The sequence below is a fragment of the Scyliorhinus canicula genome, chromosome 1, assembly GCF_902713615.1.
Source record: "Scyliorhinus canicula chromosome 1, sScyCan1.1, whole genome shotgun sequence".
NCBI classification, from domain to species: Eukaryota; Metazoa; Chordata; class Chondrichthyes; order Carcharhiniformes; family Scyliorhinidae; genus Scyliorhinus; species Scyliorhinus canicula.
Genome location: NC_052146.1, coordinates 38,131,011 through 38,157,562, shown reverse-complemented (window position 1 = coordinate 38,157,562; position 26,552 = coordinate 38,131,011). Strand labels below are relative to the sequence as shown.

Below are 26,552 nucleotides of genomic sequence, written 5' to 3'. Positions count from 1 at the left end.
GGATTTTCATAACAAGTTCAGAGGTGTGTACAATATAATGAACCGGGCAAAATATCCAAAGCACGTTCATGATTTTGCTGTCAACCAAACCAGATCATATTCAGATATCGAGAGGTGTCACACTTTAGAAAGCATGGAAAGCAAAAGAACAGGGAAGTTGACAGTTTTCCATGCAGTCAGCTATACTACTGGCTCGGAATAAATCAATTAAACGTATGTAGATGCAGCACTAATTTTAAAAACCCAAATAATAAAACAATCTCAGCATTTAAAAATTGCTGTCATGTTCTCAAATTATAAATAATTATCCGAACAGGCAGATAATAATTTGTTTATTTTGGAACTTTTGTGCTAATCAGGATGAAGGAACCAAATGTTCTCATTTTGGGCATCAGGTATCAACATTCAAATTTTTCCTCAACAATTTACAGCCCAACTACATGCAGACCAAAGCCCCATCTACACCTTAACCACTTCATAGAAAACTGCCCTCATTCTATAAAAGGAGAATTTTGCCACTTGTCACATGAGCCGTCCTTTTGGCCTAAATGAAATAGTTCCGCAAGCACAAAAATATGGTCAGCTTTGCTCCAAGTCCACGCACATTAGGAACTGGTTTCATGTTGGACAAAGTCATTTCATGCAGAAACCTTGAAGTCAGACAGAAGGCATGCATTTGAAGACAGTTATTGACAAGCAGCCACCACAATTAGCAGTAAACAGCACCATTTCCAAACATTAATTGTTTGAAATTTTCAAAGGAATGGAAAGATTATGTCCAATACAAGGGGCGCGATTCCCCGCTCCCCATGCCGGGTGGGAGAATCGCAGGAAGGCCAGGCGAATCACGACACACCGCCCTGGCACCCCCCGCGATCCTCCCCCCCCACCCCCCTCAAATGGCGTGTTGCGGAATCACCGCTCCCCGTTTTTCACGGTGACCGGCGATTCTCCGGCCCAGATGGGCAGAGCGGCCCAACGTTCCCACACCTGGTCGCTGCCGGCATGAACATAGCGCGAAAGGCAAGTTTGGGGCACGTGGGGGGGGGGGGGCAGAGAGGGGATTGAGCACCACGGCCGTGCTCGGGAGGGAACTGGCCCGTGATCGGTGCCCACCGATCGTCGGGCCGGCGTCTCCAAGAGACGCACTCTTTCCCCTCCGTTGCCCCGCAAATCAAGCCGCCAAGTCTTGCGGGGCAGTGGAGGGGAAGACGGCAACCGCGCATGCGCGGGTTGGAGCCGACCAACCTGCGCATGCACGGCTGACATCACTTAGGCGCCGCCGTCGCGTCATTCTCGGCGCGCCGCTTTGACGCAAGCGTCAAGGCCCTGCCGAGTTTCTCACTCCATTGGGACTGGTACTAGATCTTGCGCTGGGTTGGAGGAGTTCAGGTTGGGGGTATTTCCTGGGATTGGACTCTCCCATTTTAATTGCTTTGTTAAAATGAGTCTGCCTCTATGATCTCAAGGAAAGAACAGCTGTGGGGGCAGCCCTTCACTTTTTAAGAAGCACTCGAGAACAAAGAGGCAGACTAAAACAATGCTTTTAGAAAGCAATGGAGTGTGAAATTAAATGTAACCAATCCAGTTCAAAGAATTCAGCTTCCTGGTCATACAGACTTCCATACTTCAAAAGGAAATGAAATTGACTGTGTGAAAACAACCTCAAAAGGGTATATGTCATCTCACAGACCGTTAATCGTTGACATACTGACAGACATTTTAAAGGGCTTAGGGGTACAGATGGGATCGCTTTCACTTTATTATGACAAAACTTTCTTTCTTACATACTGACTTGCTGTTTAGAGGGTTTAGGGACACTTTCAACTTCATTGTTAGGGATGTGATTTATGAGATAATGAGAGACTGTCTAACTGATATTAGAGGTACAGATGAGCACATTTCCACTATTATGGAAAAACCTCAACATACTGACTGTTTAATGGGGTAGCACGGTGGTTAGCATTGTTGTTTCACAGGGCTAGGGTCCCAGGTTTAATTGCAGGCTTGGGTCACTGTCTGTGGGGAGTCTGCACATTCTCCTGTGTCTGCGTGGGTTTCCTCCGAGTGCTCCGGTTTCCTTCCACAGTCCCAAAAGACTGTTAGGTAATTTGGATCATCTGAATTCGCCCTCAGTGTACCCGAACAGGTGCCGGAGTGTGGCTACTGCGGGATTTTCACAGTAACATCATTGCAGTGTTAATGTAAGCCTACTTGTGACAGTAATAAAGATTATTATAATGGCTGCAGATGGGGAGAGCAGTTCTCTGGCCCATTTGGAGATCCAGGATCATGAGTCCAATCCCAAGGAAGGCCCCGAACCCGAACCCCACCAGCTCAGCACCCCCCCCCCCCAACCGTTGCATTTATTCACACCAGTGGGACTGGGGGGCACAGCGGGGCATCCCACCTGGCTTGTGAATGGTGCGTCCTGCTCTCCAATGACATGCAAAATAGTTCTAATGAGCTATTTGCACAGTTCCACCAGGATGGAGTGGGAAGCCCAAATGGGGCGTTGGGAAACCTGCTACGGCCAGCAGGGCGGGCATGGAGAATCGCTGCTCAGCATAAATCCCGATTTTGCCGGGGAACGGAGAATCCCAGCCATTATTGCAGTACAAAAATTTTACTTTCAAATCCAGTGCTGCAGATATTTGCTGCTTTACCGTGCAATTGTCAAAAAAAAAAATCAGGAGCTAGGAATTTATAAACCTTGTCTATCTGCAAACTCTCCTTACTAATAACAGTTAAATCAACACGAGAATCTACTTGAATAAGACAGTTCTAGGCAGTGGGACATAAAAACATCACAACTGTACTCCAAACCACAGTCTTCCTGTGAGCAATGCCACAAAATTAGCTAGTACAGTAATCCCCCATTATACCACGCTCCGCGATATACGGCGGGGGGGCTTATGGACCCCAACTGTCAGCTTCCCTCTCCGGATCAAAGTGAGTCGGCCGCTGAAATTGACACTGCCGGCTGCTCTCTCCCTCCAATCAGCCGGCAGTGTCAATTTCAGCGGCCGGCTCACTTTGATCCGGAGAGGGAAGCTGCTCTCTCACTGAAACAATCAGCCGGCCGTTGAAATTGACATTGCCGGCTGATTGGAGGGAGAGAGCAGCCGGCCGCTGAAATTGACACTGCCGGCTGATTGGAGGGAGAGAGCAGCCAGCCGCTGAAATTGACACTGCCGGCTGATTGGAGGGAGAGAGCAGCCGGTAGTGTCAACTTCAGCGGCCGGCTGATTTTGCCGGCTGCTCTCTCCCTCCAATCAGCCGGCAGTGTCAATTTCAGCGGCCGGCTCACTTTGATCCGGAGAGGGAAGCTGCTCTCTCACTGAAACAATCAGCTGGCCGCTGAAATTGACACTGCCGGCTGCTCTCTCCCTCCAATCCAACTTTTAAGTTGTTAAAAATGCAGCAGTGCTTGTTTTAATTAGATCCACGATGGGGGTTTTAAATTTATTTAAAAATCTATGCATGCGCTTCCCATTGTGAGTCTACGGGGGTCTGACCTCTCCCCCCGCCCCCCGTAGACTCACAATGGGAAGCGCATGCAAAAATTTTAAAATAAATTTAAAACCCCCATCGTGGATATCCGCGGCTCGGATGCAACGCGGGTGGCTGTCTTGGACCCCAACACCCGCGTTATAAAGGGGGACTACTGTACTGCTATAAAACATCCGTACCAGAAAATTGATTACCATTTTGCAATTATAATAAACCGTTCATCTGGGCAGAAGCAACCTGAAACTTCTGTATTAGGAACTAGCACTCTAAATTTAGAGTGCCCAAATTTATATTTTTTCCAATTAAGGGGCAATTTAACATAGCACGCCTAACCTGCACATCTTGGTTGTGGGGATGAAACCGACACAGGCGTGGGGAGAATGTGCAAACTCCACACGGACAGTGACCCAAGGCCGAGATTCGAACCCCGGTCCTCAGGGCTGCAGCCCCAGTGCTAACCACTGTGCATTGTTTTAATAATTTCAGTAATCCCCCGTTATACCACTTTCAAACTTGGCTGCTGCAAATTATGATGGAAATGTAAATTTTTTTTTTTTTTTAAAACAGTACCCAATTCTTTTTTTCCCCCAATTAAGGGCAATTTAGCATGGATATCCTATTTCTCCAACACAAAATGAGTATTTGTACCATTTGGCCTTGTATATATTTTTTACTGTTTTAATGAAAAGATATGGCAAATCCACCTAGCCTGCACATCTTTGGGTTGTGGGGGTGAGACCCACGCAAATACGGGGAGAATGTGCAAACTTCACACGAACAGTGGCACGGGGCCAGGATCGAACCCGTGTCCTCAGCGCCGTGAGGCTGCAGTGCTAACCACGGCGCCACTGGGCTGCCCCGGAAATTTTTAAAATGTTTTTTGTGCCTTTCTTCAATAACAAGATCAGGGTAGATTCATGGCATATATGGAATGTGCTCAACAGTGCTCCCTTATGATTCAAAACTCCTAATCATACAGTAGGAGACATCTCTCTGGCCCACTTGGAGACCCAGAATCATGAGTGCTTTAGCCCATCATTCTGCAACCTATAGTAGAGTCAGCATTATTGCAGGAAAACCTCTATCAAAACATGATGATTGGGTTTAAGCACTTGGTAATGCGCAAATATGACACTGCACTGAACTACAGGTTCAGTTAGTGGTAATGGTTAAACAAGGGTAAGTGTGTAAACCGTGCGATCCAATCCCCTAAAGAAAAGCATATTATGTCAATTTCAGTTAAATACTATTCATTCTACTAGGCTTCAATTTGGTAGAAGGGGACTGACGTCCCCATCTGAATAGTTAGGCTGCCAGAAACAAACTGCTCATTTTTGGAACAGCAGTTCCACTAAGCTTAAGAAATATCACATGATTTACATAGTGGACCATTTGAACAATGAATAGAAGGAATTACAAAGTTCTTTGTTCATCTACCACCAGGGCATAATGGAGGCTTTATTGCTAGAAGCCAGCTGCAGTGCCCCATTCCAATGTTACAAGGGACACTTTTCAATAAATGAAAGCTTTTAAAATATTAAAAACGCCTACAGCATTGCAGTTGGCCAAACAAACGACAGGCAAGTAGTGGTCTGAGCTGAGTAGCTGTCCAAAATTCTGAAGAATGCAACGCAAGAATTTAATGTCCCAGTTGTTTTGGGCAAAGATTGAATTTAAATCAAAACTTGGCCATGCCACTTGTACAAGAAGTTCCTGGTTTGAATGCAAAAATTCCAGTATGTAGGCCTAATATAGAGAGAGGATTCAAGTGCACATCGGATTCTAATACGATCCCCTTTTTAAAAATGATTCAGATTAATTTTATTACAATTTTCTTTGTCGAAACCACCTGAAAGACAAAATTGCTCATACTTTGAAGGTCAACTGGGAAGCCCAGGTTCCTACTAACAAAAAGACTAGAGTACATTTTGACATGGTAGTTCCTATTACAAATAATATGTCAGTTTAGTAGTCTTTTGTATCTAGATGATGAAGTCTTAAGCGAACTCCCACTCAGCCCACAGACAGCATATCTGCAGGTTTGTAGCAATCAAAAAAAATCCTTTAATCGGCACTCTTCAGAAATCTGGTAACAAGGAAAACAGTGCTGCTGCTAGTCTACTTTAAGACATTACAGTTTCAATTACGAAGCAAAGCTATAACTTAGTGCTGCAAGTACAGTTGGAAAGGTTTGGGAAAAAACTATCCAATCAAACATTTTTGCTTGACGTAAATTGATATTAAAAAAAATAACCAAACTTTTCCCACTCTTTCAATTTTACAATACACTTCGATTGTTTTGTATTATTTGTCTGGAACCAAGGGTCACTCACAGTCTAAGGATACAGGGTAAACCATTTTAGGACTGAGATGAGGAGAAATGTGGTGAACCTATGGAATTTGCTACCACAGAAAGTGGTTGAGGCCAAAGCATGGTATGTTTTCAAGGAGTTAAATATAGCTCTTGAGGCTAAAGGGATTGAAGAACCAGGTTACGGAGTTGGATGATCAGCCATGATTAATAGAGACGGCTCGAAGGGCCAAATGACCTACTTCTGCTCCTAATTTGTGTTTTTATTTATTAAAACTTCAGGAGAAAATAGTTTAGGTTTGGGGGAAAGAGGGGTAGCAAATGTCCACAATGTGCAAAGTCAGTGGATATTGTCTTTGAAAAATGTTTAGGGAATGGGACTGAACAGATAGTTCTTTCAGAGAGCTGGTGCATGCATGATGAGCTGAACAGCTTTCTGTAAAATTCTATGATTGTAATCAAATTCGAACTTCCTTCAAAATTAATTTTGTGCAAGCTTTTTATTCTTTGTGACTTTGCAACTTAAGCAGTAGAGTGCCAAATGACACCTAGCTATCTCGCCAGTCTGTCTTTTTGAACTCGGATTGAGGTGTCGAATAACACACGTTCTGAACTAATTCACAATTACACTGTCTTGCCCTACATGGATGGCAATGAGAGACCTGAATAGGAACGGCTGCCATCGTAACACACCACTATCTGATGTGAAGTAAATCTTCCTTCCAAACTCTACCCTTAAAATGGAAAGGTTAATTTTCTACAAAACAAGAATGCAATGCTTAACGCTTTTTTATAAATGCAGTACTCAATCATAAAATGCACAATGCATGAGGCAAACATGGTGCTTTGAAGAACATATAGGCCTGGTATGAGTCTCTCCATTTAACAGGTGGAAGAATATGTTAACAAAGATATTTCTCCTGTTCTTCCCTACTTTGCAATTACCATGATCTCCCCCCCCCCTCCCTCAAAAGAAACATTGAAATGAAATGAAATGAAAATTGCTTATTGTCACGGGTAGGCTTCCATGAAGTTACTGTGAAAAGCCCCTAGTCGCCACATTCCGGCGCCTGTTCGGGGAGGCTGGAACGGAAGCCCCATTGTTGGGGCTATTACAAAATTATTGCAACATTAGGGAACTTACAAGATCAGATCGATATCTAATACGGAGTGTTGACAAACATTAGCTAAAGTATTCTTATTATGCTACAGGCATTCAGCAGTAACACTGGCTGCATGAAACAACAATACACACCATATTTCTGCATATCCACTAGCTATTGCTTTAAGGACCCATCAAGAGCTACTGAATAGCTAAACTGTAATCTGTCAGTGTGCTGTCTCTGATACTTACATTGTGTGAAAATGAATAGGGCACAATCCATGTTATCAGTTGGCCAAGAACTTCAGCCTGGTAATAAATTCCTTTGATAGACAGGAATACCTAGCAAGAAATTATATTTCATTCAGTTAAAACGACAGGGGGAAAGCTCACATCACTAAAAAAAAGAGCACATGTAATATGTGCTTCTCGTTACGTCATTAAATTTGGCGCAATGCATTTCTTGAAAACACAGTGCAACTGAACCGCCAACAAATGCTTTTTTGCATATGTAATTACAGCTTATTTTATAATATTGGGATTGGCAGAACAAAGCAAAATTGAGTTTTGTAATTATTTTCATCATTTGAGTGGATGGGACCAAGAGTGTAAACTAAAGTACAAGTTCAGTTGCTTATCGTTAAACTTAATTTTGTGAAATTTGCTTAAAATGATCTTCCGACCCGGTTGCATTTTTCTAACCATCCAGCTCCAATTCTCCATTCACTAATTGGCTGTCAATTGTTGATATTAAATTCTGTTGTTACAGAATACGAGCATCCTAATTTGGAGCAGAGAGAACCTGTCAACACCACTTTTAAAAATTATTTTGCAAATTTTATGTCCTTAGCTTCTAAAGGCATCAACTAATTGCTGTGCACAGTTTCACAGCTGTCGTGCACTTGGTCCCAACAGAGAACAATGGGTTATTTCACCACATTATACATGAGCACCCATGCTATAGTTCCACAGCCTTATAGAACACTGGTCTAGGAACTAGAGTCTGGACAGTGAGCACCTCCGATTCAACTGTAGCAGTTGGGGCTGAGTGATCAACACATGCAGTTTTAGGCAACTAACTCCTACAAAGTGATCCTCTGGCTAGTATGATTCCCTCAGTTTGCAATGGAATCTCAGTTCCCAATAATAACCGGCATCAGAGTAACAAATCAAGAAAGCAGAAACGACTCAAAGTTCAGTGGAGCTGGAGTCAACAGGGCACTGATAACTGTTTTTAAAAGGAGCACAAAAAAAAATTGTTTTAATTTATCTGTGTAAAAAGTGGGGGAAACACTTTTAACAAATAAAGTATTCTCTACACCTTCCCCCCCCCTTCAAATATCTTTGACTATTCCATCAAATTACTATCCATCCTTTACCCTTGGGATCAGTCTTATTGCTCTTTTCTGCACCTCTTGTGTAAATATTTTTTTCTCCGACGAGGAGATAAGTATACTAATACAATAGTCTTTCTATAATTTGTTTTATCCAGCACTTCATTTGTTATGAAGCTCTTTAGGCACCCAGAGATTGCATGAAAAGCCATATACAAAGTCAAATTTTCCTTCTTTCCAAACGGTCTAACATTCTGCTAGTATCTTTCTTAGATTTCTTCATCAAAATGGATAGTGGGATCTGTGCTAATTCAGCATTTAAACTTTTATCTTTACATTGTCTGTATCTTTTCCCACGTACCTGTCCTATTAGATCTAAAAACTTGGTCTCCTTTGTTATTTTTGTGACGCTAGCAAGTCTGACTAGCATCTCAGGTTCTTCTGTGGGATCACGTTGCTACTCATAACTATATGATCATTGTACTGAATTAATAGCTGGTAAATCTTGGTTTACCGAAGTAGTTTCAATTCACTAAATACATATGAACAAGAAATACCTTTCAGCTTTTCCATCTTTATTAATGGTCTGAAATTGACATTCTGAATCGATTCATTTTCATTTCTCGGCAGGAAGCCAATACTGCTTTCTACAAATCCTTACCATGAGTTTGAGTGCTTTCTATCAGCATTCAAACCACTAGCTCCGTACAGCCAGTCCTCAGCAGCAGAGCAGAGTTGGAAGCCCACGATCAGCCATTATTGTATTGAATGGCAGAACAAGATTGCAAGGCATACCGGCTGCTCGTGCTCCTATTTCTTGGGTTCTCATTTTGCTGGCACGCTCGCTGATAATTATGACAAGTATTTCTCCAGGACGATTCCACCGATAATGCACATTCCTTACAAGATTTTCTATGATACCATCAGAGCTCTTCCACCCTCTCAATAAATATTAATGTGGTTAATCTTGGAAACATGCACCCTGCCAGACCTCGTGTTGTACACTGTGAAACTGGCAAAAGTGGAAAAACTGCTACATTTAACATCTGGCTGAACATATATTCACCATGCCTACATTCCAGGACATCATCTCAAACAAGGCCCGTTTAGCGAAGACTCACCTTGCGGAGTGACCTGGAGGCAATAACAAAATTCATAAACTCCACAGTTAGGCGCCGACATAACTGAATCGTCTGTACGTGGCATTTACCCGTGCGAGGGAATGTGGCAAATAGGAAGCACATGGACAATGCATCATCCAGGTCACGGAGTGCATCTATGAAGGTAGGATACCTTAAGGGAGAAAGGAAAAAAAATGGTCATTAGGAAAAATAGGAGCCATAAAATTCATAGAGTTTTATGAACACCATGTAGATTACTGAATCGAATATCGGTAAGCTTTTTACATGGCCTCATTATAACCTGGGTCACAGAATGGCATTTCTCGGAGCTAAAACACTTCCATAAGAAAATGCACATCTACTTTCCTGAAGAACATTTACTATTCTGAGGTACTTCTGACCTCATACTGACAATGCACTGGGGGAGAAGATGAAAGGCTTATTGGGGGAGGAGGAATGATAGGTGCCTGTGTTTAACTCAAATTGTAATCTAAGTCTGTGTGCTGTTGATGCTACATCCAAAAGTAGTGAAGCACAGTTGAAGTCTCCGAGCAGGATGAGGAATTACTCTGAGGACTGAAAGCGGCCTATGTATCCATTACTTGTTGGGTAAAATGAAGTGTGGGCAGCGTGGTGGTGCAGTGGTTAGCACTGCTGCCTGTTGGCGCCGAGGACCTGGGTTCGATCCCGGGTCACTGTCCATGTGGAGTTTGCACATTCTCCCTGTGTGGAGTCTGGGTATCACCCCCATAACCCACAGATATGGAGGTTAGGTGGATTGGCCATACGAAATTGCCCTTTAATGGAAAAAATAATAATTGGCACTAAAATTAAAAAGGGAATAATAATAATAACTGCTAATTGTCACGAGGCTGCAATGAAGTTACTGTGAAAAGCCCCTAGTCGCCACATTCCGGCACCCATTCGGGGAGGCCGGTACGGGAATTGAACCTGTGCTGCTGGCATTGTCCTGCATTACAAGCCAGCTGTTTAGCCCACTGTGTCAAACCAGCCCCTGTAGTAAAAGTAGTAAGTAGGATTGTCCTCCAGAAAAGATTCACTGTTTAATCTACCAATTGAAGCCATTGTGACCCAATCAGTAACAATTTGCCCTTATATCACAAATGTCGAAGTAGCACATCATCTTGATTCTGACATGTATCGGCACTCTCTCACCGTCACTGGGTCAGAATCCTGATCTAACAACACTGAGCTGGTTCAAAGAGTAGACCCACTGCCACCTTATCAAAAGGGAATTAGAAATGGGCAATGGGCATTGCCAGCCACGCCCTCATCCAGAAAGACTGATTAAAACATTATGAGGCGATAGGTGGAGTATTGGGCAGTGACATCAGGGCCAGAGTGTACATGTGTGCCTCAATTTGTGTGGAGGGAATGTGAGTCTCGATCTGAAGTTAGGAAGGGGAGGGAGGAAGAGGCCAGAGTGGAATGAGAAGAGTAGGAATTCAAATCTGGCCCAGGAAACAAAATACGTTAGAATACTGAGGGAGGTACAGGGCAAATGATTTCCATTCTCCACCACTGGAAAACAATAATGACCCAATGGAGTTTCAGAGCCAATAGGATTTGTGGATAGAAACTAAAAAGTATTGCTATTATTAGCATTGATATAAGCCATGACATTTCAAAATACTTTATCAAGAGGAGGAAGAATTATTGCCAAATCAGAAAGGCAGCAACGGGGAAGTGTAGGAGTTAAAGTTTAGTCAGATAGATTTGAGAACGCTTTTGAAAGAGAAGGACTGGGGTGAATGCTTTGCTGGCAACATTAGGGAAAAGGGGTGGGGAGAAAGATACAGAAGGAACGTACGGCTGGAGAAGATTTCTGAGAAAGGGTAGGACAAGGTCATGGATGGAGTTACATGTAAGGATTTTGGCAATAATGCACTGGGAAATAAGAGATGCCTGTGTTTCTAAAAGGTTTGAAATACTTACAAATCCCTTTGTCTGAAATGTAAACAGAAACCAAGATAATAGTGCAAATGTAGGATATATTAACAGATGGCTCGTCAATCATCAACAGTTAGAAGAGCACTTTGAATTGAAACAATACTCCCCTTTAAAACAAAGACACTTTTGAACAGGTATTTTAAACCTATAAAATACACATGAGGCATTAAGTACCCAGAAAGAATTAAAAAAATTATTCCACATCAGTAAACACCTGGAGTCGCTTGTTTAGCATCAAAATCACTTTTTAGAAAAACAAAAACACCTTCTGCATCAAGTAGTTTAATACCACATGGGAAAAATTCAGTATGAAAGAAGAGCTGGTCAACAGAAGATGCAAATTCCCAATAAAAATTAAAAAGGATAGGCGCCACAATGGTTTGCACTGCTGCCTCACGGTGCCAAGGACCCAGGTTGCATCCCGGCCACGGGTCACTGTCCGTGTGGAGTTTACGCATTCGCTCCGTGTCTGTGTGGATCTCACTCCCACAACCCAACCATGTGCAGGGTAGGTGGATTGGTCAGACTAAATTGCCCCTTAATTGGGAACATTAAAACAAAATGTAATTAAAAGGAGAAAGCTCACTGTTATGGGGGGAGAGGGAGAGAGAGAAAGAGAGAGAGAGAGGACACGACACACAAGAGAGATGAAAGCTCATAGTCTGGAACAGATAGTATGTTGCAACCTGTGGCAGTAGAGCAGTGGAACTATAGTATACACTGCTGGTATGCTACTGGTGCATTTTCAACCACAGCTAAGCTGTTGGTGAAGTATCATGTTTAATGAGAGGTTGGGGGTGGGGGAGAGAAGGGAAGAAAGAAAGAGAAAAACACCAAGGAGTTAATTAGATTTTCCAAAAATGGAATCTATTTGAGGACACCAGATTGACGTCACTGGAGGTTTGCTCTTTTGTGGTTATCCAAAACCCCCGAGATTATTACAGCTTTGTAACATTCCGAGCCACCTTCATTTGTTTTTTTCAGGATCAGAACATTATGTATGCAACAAGTTAATGTTTTCATAGCTGAAGGAGAATACAGAAATTAGACAATTAATCTAGATTTATCCATAAGCACTGACCAACTGTTTCCATTTCAACCATTCCTGTTTTAATTACCAGTAACAGCCAGTTCTGAAACTCAAGGTGTGGCTTTTCCTCCTATTTTAAGAATCGCGCCTTTTCATAGCTGACTTGTCTACTCATTGGATACCATATAATGAAAGAGCTTTAGGTCGATTGGCCAATGAGAATAGACCATCTTGAGGGCAGCATGGGAGCGCAGTGGGTTAGCCCTGCAGCCTCACGACACCAAGGTCCCAGGTTCGATCAGGTTGTGAAATCAGAATGTCCAAATCACCTAACAAACACGTCTTTCGGGACTTTTGGAAGGAAGCCGCTGCACCCGGAGGAAACCCACGCAGACAAGGGGAGAACGTGCAGAGACCGCACAGTGACCCAAGCCGGGAATCGATTCCGGGACCCTGGCCCATCTCTCCTTCCAGGTTAAGATTTCTAAAGACATACCAAGTAATCCATGACAATTTAGTGTTCCCACTGAATTTACCTACATCAAATATGTTTGCAGTGCATGAAAAAAAAAGAATGTCACACTCATCAGTTTGTCAAACACAAGCAGCAGGTTTGTCCAATTACAGGCAAATAGAGATAAAAACATCATGGCCAATCACAAAGCAGTAGCTAAGTAGGAAAAGCAAATCAAATTATCAACTAAATTGTTCTTTCTTCCTCGCACCAAAGCTACCAACGAGTACAATACACATCAAATTCACTCAACCCTTCAAAACAACAATGGATTTTAATGATTTTCCTACTTGATTTGTATCCATATACACAGTTAAAAACATTTATAAAATTGTTCTGTGGTTGGGGCAGCACGGTGGCGCAGTGGATTAGCCCTGCTGCCTCACGGCGCCGAGGTCCCAGGTTCAATCCCGGCTCTGGGTCACTGTCTATGTGGAGTTTGCACATTGGATTGGATTGGATTTGTTTATTGTCACGTGTACCGAGGTACAGTGAAAAGTATTTTTCTGCAAGCAGCTCAACAGATCATTCAGTACATGGGAAGAAAAGGGAATTAAACAGAATTCAAGAAAATACATAATAGGGCAACACAATATATACAATGTACTACATAAGCATTGGCATCGGATGAAGCAGACATGGGTGTAGTGTTAATGAGGTCAGTCCATAAGAGGGTCATTTAGGAGTCTGGTGACAGTGGGGAAGAAGCTGTTTTTGAGTCTGTTCGTGTGTGTTCTCAGACTTCTGAATCTCCTGCCCGATGGAAGAAGTTGGAAAAGTGAGTAAGCCGGGTGGGAGGGATCCTTGATTATGCTGCCTGCTTTCCCCCGGCAGCGGGAGGTGTAGATGGAATCAATGGATGGGAGGCAGGTTCGTGTGATGGACTTGCGGTCCTGGGCCGAGCAGTTGCCATACCAGGCTGTGATGCAGCCCGATAGGATGCTCTCTATAGTGCATCTGTAAAAGTTGGTAAGGGTTAATGTGGACATGCCGAATTTCCTTAGTTTCCTGAGGAAGTATAGGCGCTATTGTGCTTTCTTGGTGATAGCGTCGACGTGAGTGGACCAGGATAGATTTTTGGTGATGTGCACCCCTAGGAATTTGAAACTGCTCACCATCTCTACCTCGGCTCCGTTGATGCTGACAGGGGTGTGTACAGTACTTTGCTTCCTGAAGTCGATGACCAGCTCTTTAGTTTTGCTGGCATTGAGGGAGAGATTGTTGTCGCTGCACCACTCCACTAGGTTCTCTATCTCGTCGTTATTCGAGATCCGGTCCACTATGGTCGTATCGTCAGCAAACTTGTAGATGGAGTTAGAACCAAGTTTTGCCATGCAGTCGTGTGTGTACAGGGAGTAGAGTAGGGGGCTAAGTACACAGCCTTGCGAGGCCCCAGTATTGAGGACTATTGTGGAGGAGGTGTTGGTGTTCATTCTTACTGACTGTGGTCTGTTGGTCAGAAAGTCAAGGATCCAGTTGCAGAGTGGAGAGCCAAGTCCTAGGTTTTGGAGCTTTGATATGAGCTTGGCTGGGATTATGGTCTTGAAGGCGGAGATGTAGTCAATAAATAGGAGTCTGATGTAGGAGTCCTTGTTTTCGAGATGCTCTAGGGATGAGTGTACGGCCAGGGAAATGGCGTCCGATGTGGACCGGTTGCGACGGTATGCGAATTGAAGTGGGTCAAGGCGATTCGGGAGTATGGAGGTGATGCGCTTCATGATCAGCCTCTCGAAGCACTTCATTACAACTGACGTCAGGGCCACCGGGCGGTAGTCATTGAGGCACGTTGCCTGGTTCTTCTTTGGTATCGGTATGATGGTGGTCTTCTTGAAGCAGGTGAGGACCTCGGAGTGGAGTAGGGATAGGTTAAAGATGTCTGTGAATACCTCTGCCAGCTGGTATGCGCAGGCTCTGAGTGCACGACCAGGGATCCCGTCCGGGCCCATCGCCTTCCGTGGGTTCACTTTCAGGAAGGCCGATCTGACTTCGGAAACTGTGATGGTGGGTATAGGTGAATTATGGGTTGCTGGGGCACTCGATAGCAGATTGTTGGTTACCTGCTCAAACCGAGCATAGAATGCATTAAGTTCATCGGGGAGGGGTGCGCTGCTGCCAGAGATACTGCTCGGCTTCGTTTTGTAGCCCGTTATGTTGTTTAGTCCTTGCCACAACCGCTGAGAGTCTGTCTGTGACTCTAGCTTAGTTTGATATTCTCTCTTGGCATCTCGGATGGCTTTGCGGCGGTCGTACCTGGATTTCTTGTATAGGAGAGGGTCGTCTGCCTTGAACGCCTCAGATCTGTCCTTCAGTAGGGAGTCAATCTCGCGGTTGAGCCATGGTTTCCGGTTGGGGAACGTACGTACTGCTTTCTTTGGCACGCAGTCGTCCACACATTTGCTGATGAAGTCTGTGACGGTGGTGACATACTCATTTAAATTAGTCGCTGAGTTCTTAAATATGGACCAGTCCACTGTCTCCAAGCAGTCACGTAAGAGCTCTTCTGTCTCCTCGGACCAGCACTGCACAACCTTCTTAGCTGGATTCTCCCGCTTGAGTTTCTGCTTGTAAGCCGGGAGAAGGAGCACAGTCTTATGGTCTGATTTCCCAAAGTGCGGTCGGGGGATGGAACGGTAGGCGCCCTTGAGTTTTGAGTAGCAGTGGTCAAGAGTGTTGTCGCCCCTGGTGGTACAGGAGATGTGCTGATGGAATTTTGGCAGTACACTCTTGAGGTTGGCTTTGTTGAAGTCTCCGGCTACAATGAACAGGGCCTCTGGGTGTTCTGTTTCATAGTTGTTTATGACTGTGTACAGTTCATCCAGCGCCTTCCTCACTTCTGCCTGGGGTGGGATGTAGACCGCTGTGATAATGGCTGAAGTGAACTCACGTGGAAGATAGTATGGGCGGCACTTTACGGTCAAGTATTCCAGGTCTGGAGAGCAGTAGGTCGCCAGGGTCACCACATCCAAACACCAGGAGGAGTTGATGAGGAGGCAAACCTCTCCACCCTTCGCTTTGCCTGAAGATGCCGTGCGGTCCGCCCGGTGAATAGAGAAGCCTTCAGGTTGTATGGCACAGTCCGGTGAGGCGGGGGTGAGCCATGTGTCTGTGAAACAGAGCACACAGCAGTCTCTTACTTCCCTCTGAGAGGTAAGTCTGGCGTTACGTTTATCCAGCTTGTTTTCAATCGCTTGGACCTTTGCCAGGAGTATGCTGGGGAGAGGGGTCTTGAAACCGCGTTCCTTCAGTCTAACCTGCAGACCGCTGCGTTCTCCCTGTGTCTGTGTGGGTCTCACCCCCACAACCCAAAGATGTGCAGGTTAGGTGGATTGGCCACGCTAAATTGCCCCTTAATTGGAAAAAATGAATTGGGTACTCTAAATTTTTTTTTAAATTTCTTTAAATTGTTCTGTGGTTGAGGGAAGGGGTTTGTCAGAGACAAACTTACCTGTAAAAGTCAGCTTCAGTCTTTGAATTAGGAATTTCTTCTGGCCCAGTTTTAGTAAAGCCAACAGTATTGTTTGGGCATTTTAAAATTTCAGGTCACTGTAAAGGTGGCACGGTAGCACAGTGGTCAGCACTGTTGCTTCACAGCTTCAGGGTATCCGGTTTGATTCCCGGCTTGGGTCGCTGTCCGTGTGAGTCTGCACATTCTCCCCATGTCTGTGTGGGTTTCCTCTGGGTGCTCCAGTTTCCTACCACAAGTCCCGAAAGCCACGCTTGTTAGGTGAATTGGACATTCAAAATTCTCCCCGTGTGTACCCGGACAGGCACCGGAATGCGGCGACTAGGGGATTTCACAGTAACTTCATTGCAGTGTTAATGCAAGCTGACTTGTGACACTAATAAAGATTATTTTTGAAAAAGGGACTAATATTTAAACATGGACTGTAAAGACATTTTTAGGCAGGTTCTGTATTTTCAAGTTTGGAAATTGTGCCAAGAGTCAGTAAGCTAATATCAGCAATGGTGACTATATAATGACATGGTTGTCTTAAAAACCTGGGTCACAAAACACCCTATTGGAAAGGAACTCTGCTGTCCTGACCTTATCTGGAATACCTGCGAGTGATTTCGGACTCAGAGCAATGTGGTTGACTCTTATCTGTCCTCTGAAATAACCTCGCAAGGCCCTCAGTTAAGGGAAAATAGAAAGTCTTGAGGCATAATCGTTAGACTCATAATAATAATAATTTTTATTGTCACAAGGGAGAATGTGAAAACTTCACACGGACAGTGACCTGGGGCCGGGATTGAACAGGGTCCTCAGCGTTCTTAAGCAGCAGTGCTAACCACTATGCAACCGTGCCGCCCGTCAAAGTGCAGTTTGGGGGGCTCCTTATAAAAAAGGGCATTAAAACTACAGAAAACATACAGTGTAGATTTATTAAGATATTACCAGAAATTGGAAATTACAATTTTCAGGAAAAGGGATAATGGGTGGCATGGTGTCACAGTGGATAGCACTGCTGCCTCACAGCACCAGGGACCTGGGTTCAATTCCGGCCTTGGGGACGGTCTGTGCGGAGTTTGTAAATTCTCCCAGTGTCTGCGTGGGTTTCCTCCGGGTGCTCAGTTTTCCACAGTCCAAACATGTGAAGGATCGGCGGATTGACCATGATCAATGCACAGGGTTACGGTGGGGAGCGGGCATAGGTAGAATGCTCTTTCGGAGGGTGGATGCAGACTCAATGGGCCAAATGGCCTCCTTCTGCACTGTAGGGATTCTATGGATTATTTCCACTGCACAGACAAGAAGTTAAAATAATTTAATAAAGAGTTTTACACAACAGATGTACTGCAGTGATTCAAGTAGGTGACACACCAGCACTTTCTAAAACACAATTCAGGATGGGAAACAAATGTTGCCCTTGCATCCCATGAAACAATTTTAAACAGTAAATCATTTTGAACAGAGAAATAATTTTCTGATTTTGCAGTCAGTGAAGAGACCATCAATTTAAAACGATCAGAGAATTGAGGAGTGGGTAGGAAAAACTTTCAGTGAGGATTGATGGTGTGTGGAATGTTTTTCCAACAATGTGTCGGGAATTATTTGAAAGTAGCGGAAACAGCTGAAGTGGAAGTAATTGCCGAGAGCTCTCCTTCAATGGTTTTTTTCTGTTAAACAGTTCTGGAGGTCACGTGGGGAAACTACGACGCTTTTGCACGCTCTGGTAAATTAAGAAATCACTGGATCAGAGTATAAATGCGCCCTCCGGGTAGTAGAAATGATGTTATGCCACCTGAAACAGTGCCACATGATGACTTAACTGAGGTGCTACAACAGCTATAAATCAAACAGCTAACAAAAAAGGCGGATTTTTAAAAAAAGTTTCAAAAATATCAAAAACCTTTTTTAATTCACCCTGGTCCGATGCAAGGATCTGAAGGTCTGCACCACGTCTACAGCTTTGCTGCTGAAAGCTGTTAATATTGCTTTGATATCTCCACATGTTCTAATAAGTTACAAGTCACATATGGTCCCTCTCCAATTCTTTCAGTGTTCATTTCTTTTCATTTGTGATGGACCAGTTTGCCTATCTATTTGCACTTTATCCATTAACTTGGGAGGTGCATTTTCCAAGAGTTTTACCCTCTCCCACTCTGTTCCTAACGAATAACCTCCTCCATTATTTTGGATTCTTAACATTCAGATAGCATCCGCTTAGTTCACACAAACTCCATTCTTGGCTGAAGGAACATATCCCAACCTCATCCATAACCTTCAAATGGCAGTAAAAGTTTCACTGCTCACTTTGTCAACACCACAGTTTCTCTCTGTCTTTCTCTCCTTTTCCCCGCAAAACTGTACTTTAAAAAAAATCTTATTAGAAAGTCCAAACCAATCTATTGAATAGACTGATCCACTATCTGACAGGGTTTGTCCAGCAAATCTCTTGCACTCAGACAGGATATAGGACAATAAAGCAGGTCAGAAAGTTCCTTTATTACTTCAAGGCTGCGATCTCTTCTCTCATTATTTTGAAAGGCTTCATCGTTGGGGCAGCAGGGTAGCATGGTGGTTAGCATAAATGCTTCACAGCTCCAGGGTCCCAGGTAAGATTCCCGGCTGGGTCACTGTCTGTGCGGAGTCTGCACGTCCTCCCAGTGTGTGCGTGGGTTTCCTCCGGGTGCTCCGGTTTCCTCCCTCAGTCCAAAGATGTGCGGGTTAGGTGGATTGGCCATGCTAAATTGCCCGTAGTGTCCTAAAAAGTAAGGTTAAGGGGGGGGTTGTTGGGTTACGGGTATAGGGTGGATACGTGGGTTTGAGTAGGGTGATCATTGCTCGGCACAACATCGAGGGCCGAAGGGCCTGTTCTGTGCTGTACTGTTCTATGTTCCCAACATACAGCAAATCCAGAATGAACCAGTTTTTTGGACACGTTTCAAAAGAAACCCTACAAATTTAAGTGATATTCAACTTGTTCCTATACTTCAGAGGATCAAAATGCGGAGTGAGCACTGTACACACATCAGTCAGTATACATAAATAATACTATGATATGGAGATGCCGCCGTTGGACTAGGGTGGGCACAGCAAGAAGTCTTGCAACACCAGGTTAAAGTCCAACAGGTTTATTTTGAATTTGTAAAAAATACTAAGATTAGCATGAGATTTTTCAGTCATGATCTCCCCAAACTCTTAATTTTGAGATTCCACAAGGAGGCAAAACAACACCCAGAAAAGTAGTTTACTATTCAGTTTAAAATTAACAAATTAACAGTGCCTCATCAGCGACAAGAGCACACGGTTCCAGACCAGCACCCCTCCCCCACTTCACCATCACCCTGCCACGGGAAGGTCAGAAATATGGTCCTGCAATACTTTATTGGTTTCAGTTGTAGCTCAACGGACAGCACTTCCACCCAAGTCAGATTAAGTTGCACTCCAGGGACCTGCACACAAAGATCTACCTAACACTCCGGTGGAACACTGAAGGAGGGCTGCATTGTCAAGAGGTTTTGGATGTGAATTTAAACCAAAGTCTATTCCATCCAAGACCCACGGGACTATTTTGAAGAACAGGGGAGCGCTCCCAGGTGTCCTGGCCAATATTTATGCCTCAGCCAGCATCATAAAACAGATTATTGCATGACCACATTGCTAATTGTGGGATTTCACAAGAGCACAAATTGGTTGTCATGTTTCCGTGGCTACACTGGAGAAGTATTGCACTGGCTGTAAACCACATTGACACAATGCTTATCCATTATCTCTTAAGAATTATTTCATTAAAAGCTGTACTACTTCCGAGACATGTGGTAATTTCTCAAAAACAAACACAGAATTCTAAACCTCAGAGTGCGTAAATCCGAAATATTTTGAAATGCAGGCTGCAATTTCCAAGTTCATCTCAAGAGACCCCCCTCCCCCACCGCCCAAGGTCAATTTATGAAGTGTGAGTAAAACACAATATATTGGCGAGACCATTATAAAATCAAATTGAACCTCAAAATAGTTTGAAAATGTTGTACAGTTGTGGATAACCATCACATCCAGCTATTTAGTTCACACAAGCCAAACAAAGGAAAACTGTAATTGTGTTGGGCTCCCTTGAGACACTGTGAACCAGCTTTTCAATTTTACTGTACCTAATGTACCCAAGGCTAAAAATGTGGGGCACACCTTTCAAGTCATTTGAAACACATTTAATGGACAATAGGAACAATGCAAACAACAGAATAAGATCGCCTTTATGAACATGAATGAATTGCTCCAGAACTTACCTTTCTTTGACAACATGATCTAGTTTGTACACAGGTTTATTATCCTTAAGCCTTTCAACTGTACCCCATTCAGCTTTTCCATAGGCTTTACGGAGCTTCCTGACAAATACCTGAAAAAGCATAAACATGCATCAACAGTTTTACTTTTGTCATCATAATCTTGATGCAAGTTTCCTGGAAAATGGCTGTAGAATTTAATATGATCCAGAGTTATAGAATAGAAACAGAATTTGAAGGACATGGAAAGTAAAACTGAAATCTTCTTGGAACAGTTATTCCTCTATTTGTTTTAATTTTGCCAATTTGCCCCATCAGAGTTTCATTTCTTTGCTGTTAAAGTAATTGTAAATTCATTCATATAGGTCTTTCAAGGATAGCAACAGAATGAACAACTGGTCTAGCACAAACTACTTGCTGTAGTTCCTTGCTGTAGTTAAATTGCAGAATGGTTAGACATATAGGACAGTCATAACCAGCTGAATTAAAACAGACATGGCATCGGGCGTTTGAAGCATGGAGATTTGTGGGGGAGAGATTTTAGGGAAGGATGTACATGGCAGGGATCAAGGGGATAGGGAGGGGAGAGGCCACTGAGGGTATTAAGTACAAATCTGAGAATTTTAGATTGGAGGCATTGAGGGACTAAGAGCAAAAGCAGGACAAGGGTGATGGATTGATGGGTGAACAGGAGCTGGTGTAGGATTAGATATGGGCAGCAGAGTGTATACAAGATGTGGGTGCGTGTTTGGCCAAGAGAGCATTGGACGAGTTGAGCCTCGAGATACCAAAGGCATGAATGACTATTTAAGCACCAGGTCAGCCAAGGCAAGTGATGCTAAAGACGGAAGTTGCCTTTGGAAAGAAGATTACAAGGTCAAAACCTAAGCCTGTGTTGAAGATGGTGAAGTTCTTTTATAAAAAAATAAAAATTTAGAGCACCCAATTATTTTTTTTCCCAATTTTTTTTTTTTTTTTTTATAAATTTAGAGTACCCAATTATTTTTTCCAATTAAGGGGCAATTTAGAATAGCCAATCTACCTATCCTGCACATCTTTGGGTTGTGGGGGTGAAACCCACGCAGACACGGGGAGAATGTGCAAACTCCTCACGGACAGTGACCCAGGGCCGGGATTCGAACCCGGGTCCTCAGCGCCGTAGGCAGCAATGCTAACCACTGTGCCACCGTGCTGCCCCTTTTTTCCCAATTAAGAGGCAATTTAGCGTGGCCAACCCACCTAACCTGCACATCTTGGGTTGTAGAGGTGAAACCCACGCAGACATGGGAAGTATGTGCAAACTCCACACAAACAGTGACGCAGGGACGAGATTCGAACCCGAGTCCTCTGTGCTGTAGTCCTAGTGCTAACTACTGCGCCACATGTCGCCCTAAGAGGGTGAAGTTCTGAACAATCGGTTACAACACTAGGGGGGCATGGTTGCACAGTGCTTAGCACAGTTGCTTAACAGCTCCAGGTTCAATTCTTGGCTTGGGTCACTGTGTGTGAGTAGTTTACTGGTTTAGCTCACTGGGCTAGATCGCTGGCTTTTAAAAGCAGACCAAGCAGGCCAGCAGCACGGTTCGATTCCCGTACCAGCCTCCCCGGACAGGCGCTGGAATGTGGAGACTAGAGGCTTTTCACAGTAACTTCATTGAAGTCTACTCGTGACAATAAGCGATTTTCATTTCATTTTCTCCCCGTGTCTATGTGGGTTTCCTCTGGGGCTCCGGTTTCCTTCCATAGTCCAAAGATATGCAGGTTAGATTGATTGGCTATGCTAAATTGCCCGTCGTGTCCAAAAAAGGGTTGGATGGGGTTACTGGGATAGGGTGGGGGTGTGGTCTTAGGAAGGGTGCACTTTACAAGGGCCGGTGCAGACCCAATGGGCCGAATGGCCTCCTTCTCCACTGTAAATTCTACGATTCTATGAGAACGTCCATGAAAAAGATGGAATCAATGCCAAGAGCAGTGGGCTTGTGGTGGGACCACAAGCAATATCTTCAATTGTAATGCTTAACTGGAAGAAATTGCACTTCATAAAGACTGGATATCAACAAGTGGTCTGACAACACCCAAGCTGCAGAAGGATTGAGAAAAGTGGAGATGGCATACAGCCGAAAGTATACATGTGGAAGCTGACCGTGCCCTCTTTTTAAAGAAAAAATACAGAATGTTTCTAAGGGACAACAGCTAAATGATGTAGAGGGAGGTCTGGAAGGACAGTGCAGAAGTAACGAGTAAAGCCGTTGCTAGAGATGCTCTGGCTATTGTTGCGAATACCTAGTTTGTGATTCATGTGTTTTAGATTATCACTTCTAGCTGGATGTCAAAGTGTTTATCTTAAAAAGGTCAGAGGGAGAGGTGTAAACACTTGAATAATGAATTACCCATTTCAGGATCTCTGGATAGAGCCAGTATGTCTAATTGTATCTTAATAAAAGCTAGAAACTAGCAATTCTGGGGAAAATCGTAGAACAGTAGCCCTCTTGACAAAGAGTCATCGGACTCGAAACGTTAGCTCTTTTCTCTCCCTACAGATGCTGCCAGACTTGCTGAGATTTTCCAGCATTTTCTCTTTTGATTCAATCTAATGGCATAGTTCTGCCAGTTAATTACACGCTGTTTGAATTTCTTCTTTAAATGTTCACAGTCCCTGCTAGAATCTCAACACCTGGAGAGAACAAACCAACTGAGCTGGACAAGGGTGGAAAGACATTGATATGGATGATGGGGGTTGACTATTTTGACAGAAGCCAAGCAGGGGTAATGCCCAATGGTCACAGTCATGGAGAATGCCACCCGTTACTTTTGTTTAGATTGTTTCAGTACTTTGGCAGTACTGGATGCAGCAGCACATTCAAGAATTTTGGATAGGCGAACGTTTGGAGAGGGGCTACAGTTTGCAAGGATAAACAAATCAAGATTATCTTTGAGGATGTAACAAAGGCAATTTTGAAAGATGGGATGATGGTGCCTTTGAAAACCAAGCCATGGTGGAGACAGAGGGTTGCAGATGAGGAAGTTGGGTGATCAGCAGTTCACTGCAATTAGGGTGAAGGGAACAAGAACAGGATCTCATGGACAGAGGGGGAAACAGGAGAAAAAAAGAGAAAAAGACAAGCGTTCAGGGTTGGGACAGGTCTTTTTCTATGGGTCGGAGGACGAGCTGCACCTCAATGATGTTTTAATCTTAATGACAGATGTCCAGGACTTCTTTGCACTTGCTATTGGAAGGACAGGTGGAGGAGATGGGTTCAAAGAAACAGTTACTTGTGAAGAGATGCTACCGGCTATCTTTTATTTCCAGGATCATCCTCAAATGGTGGGACAGTTTTGGGAGAAGAGAGTCAAGAATAACAGAGCAACTATGCTCTTCGCGACCCAAGGGTCTTTGGAGGAATTAGAGATTTCAAATGAAAATATGCTGATGATGTAGGCTTAAGAAAAAACAATGCTTCAAGTTTCCACCAGAGAACACAAAAAATATAATTTTTAAACTTACCATTACAAGAAAAGTTGTAATAAAATAGAAAAAGTGGAAACCAAATAAACCTTTGGAGACATACCACAGAATTTGAAGATTCATTGAACCAGAAAAAAATCTTATGTCTGGTGTTTCCAAAACATGCATATTCCATATTATTCACTTAAGAATTAAACTGGAAACAAAAGATTGCAAACTTACTTTATAATCACGAAACTTGTTCACAATAGGCTCATGCAACAAGAACCGGATATCTTTGATGAGATAGAAAGTACGTGGAGCAGTTGAACCTTTGTTAACCTTTTTCTTGTGTTTAGGTTCATGAGGATAAATACCCTTCAGGATGCATAATCGCCTATTGAAAGAAATAAAGCATATCTCATCCAAGTTCTTTTTTAGAAATATAAATGATTCTGCCTACATGTCCCGCTGCCATGGGAAAGCGGGCAGCAGAATCAAAGACCCTTCCCACCCGGGTTATCCTCTCTTCCAACTTCTTCCATCGGGCAGGAGATACAAAAGTCTGAGAACAGGTTCAAAAACAGCTTCTTCCCCGCTGTTACCAGACTCCTGAATGACCCTCTTATGGACTGAACTGATCTCTTCACATATCTGCTCTACTGATTAGTACTACACTCCATATGCTCACCCAATGCCTGCACCTATGTATTTACGTCATATATTTGTGTGTGTCCTATGTTTTTCATGTATGGAACGATCTGCCTGGACTGTACGCAAAACAATACTTTTCACTGTAATAAATCAAATTCAATTCACCACAAAAATGAATTTGCTCAATAAGCCTTTTTTTTTTGATGGGCGTTTGCAACAGTTGCTACTGAAACACTCATTCGTGCCTTTTTCTGCACTATTCCAACGCACCCCTTGCGAACCTATCTTCTCATCTTCCGCCCTATGTAAATGAGAGCTCAAACACACTCTGCTACCTATATCGTAACTCGCACACATCCATCACCATGTGCCAGCTGACATTCATTGGTTCCTGCTCCAGTAACACTTCCATTTTAAAATTCTCACCCAGTTTTTAAATCTCTCCATGGTCTTCCCCTCCACCATCACTGATCCCCTCCAGCATAAAATTAGAGACCCAGTGGTTAACAAGATACGTTTTCACGAATTCTGAATGGCTAATCACATCTCCATTCAGCATTCTGCAGCAGCGGCTTCCAGTGTGCAACATGGAGTAAGTGGTCACACACAAGGCAGCTCCTGCCCAAGGTTACACAAAAGAGCTCTTTTTTAATCAACACGGGGTGGAATTTTGATGAAAAGACGTAGGTGAATTTTGGAGGAGTACTTTCCCCCAGGAATGGATATGTCTCTTGGTTACCAGACCCGGCAGAAACAGTGAAAGATTTGGCTGGAGCTGCAGCAAAGACAAAAGCCCCGTCCAGCATGCGGGCGGGGGAAGGGCAAGCTTAAAGGCTTCAAGCTGACTTGAGGGCCTTTATTAAAGCTGAAATCCAGCAGCAGAGGGAACAACAGTGAAAAGATCTCACCAAGGCCATTGAAGAAGCAGTGACGAGACTTCCGGTGGCGGCCCTGGAGGATTAGGTCACGCATTCGGCAGCTCCCGTCTGGAACGGACTCTCGGACCTTTTTCAGGCGTTTCCACGGACTTTTTGGGGCAGATTGGTGAAGCGAACACTGCCTAAAGGATTCCCTCTGTTGTATGGATAGCTGGACCAGGAGTGGCCGGGTGAAGCGCTTAAGTCCCAACAGACATAAGCGTGCGGAGCGGGCGCCGAGGCACAGCATGGCGGCCGGTATAGACCAGGGTACATGGGCACAGTGGGCACAGGAGCAACAGGAGTTCCTTAGGGGCTGCTTTGCTGATCTTAAAAAGGACATGCTGGCCCCGATGAAGGCATCAATAGACCAAATGATCGCAACTCAGACAAAGACAAGGGAAAGCGATTAAGGAGATGGAGAAAAAGCTATCCGACCATGAAGATGAGTTGGTCATATTGGCCCTTAAGGTGGAGGCGCAGGATGACCTCCACAAGAACTGGCAGGAGAGGCTGGAGGACCTAGAAACCAGGTCCAGGAGACAGAACTTGAGAATTGTGGGCGTCCCCGAAGGTGTGGAGGGGTCGGATGCGGGAGCATTTGTGTCCAAGATGCTGGAGACACTGATAGGGACGGGGGTATTCCCTCGACCCCTGGAGCTGGACGGGGCGCACAGAGCCCTCGCAAGGAAGCCCAAGGCGAATGAACTGCCGAGGGCCATGATGGTGAGATTTCATCGCTTCTCGGACAAGGAACTTGTCTTGCGAGGGCAAAAAAAAAGAACGGAGCAGCAGGTGGGAGAACAGTGTGATAAGCATCTACGAGGACCTGGGTGCGGAGCTGGCCAAGAGGAGTGGCCAACCGGGTGAAGCGACCCTCTTCAGCAAGGGCGTGAAATTTGGGATGCTACACCC

At 44.1% G+C, this 26,552-nt stretch overlaps 1 protein-coding gene across 1 annotated transcript in view; it reads right to left on the bottom strand.

Moving 5' to 3' along the window:
- pes (pescadillo) overlaps window positions 1-24,468 on the bottom strand; it is a 49,921-nt gene extending 25,453 nt beyond the window's left edge. The window contains exons 1-4 of the mRNA XM_038784595.1: window positions 24,310-24,468; window positions 20,625-20,734; window positions 9,382-9,553; window positions 7,179-7,268 (exon numbers count right to left, since the gene is read on the bottom strand). Of these exons, the coding sequence (XP_038640523.1) occupies window positions 7,179-7,268; window positions 9,382-9,504 (213 nt within the window). The 5' untranslated portion in view covers window positions 9,505-9,553; window positions 20,625-20,734; window positions 24,310-24,468. The remainder of the gene's footprint in view (window positions 1-7,178; window positions 7,269-9,381; window positions 9,554-20,624; window positions 20,735-24,309) is intronic.
- Window positions 24,469-26,552: the final 2,084 nt, after the last annotated feature.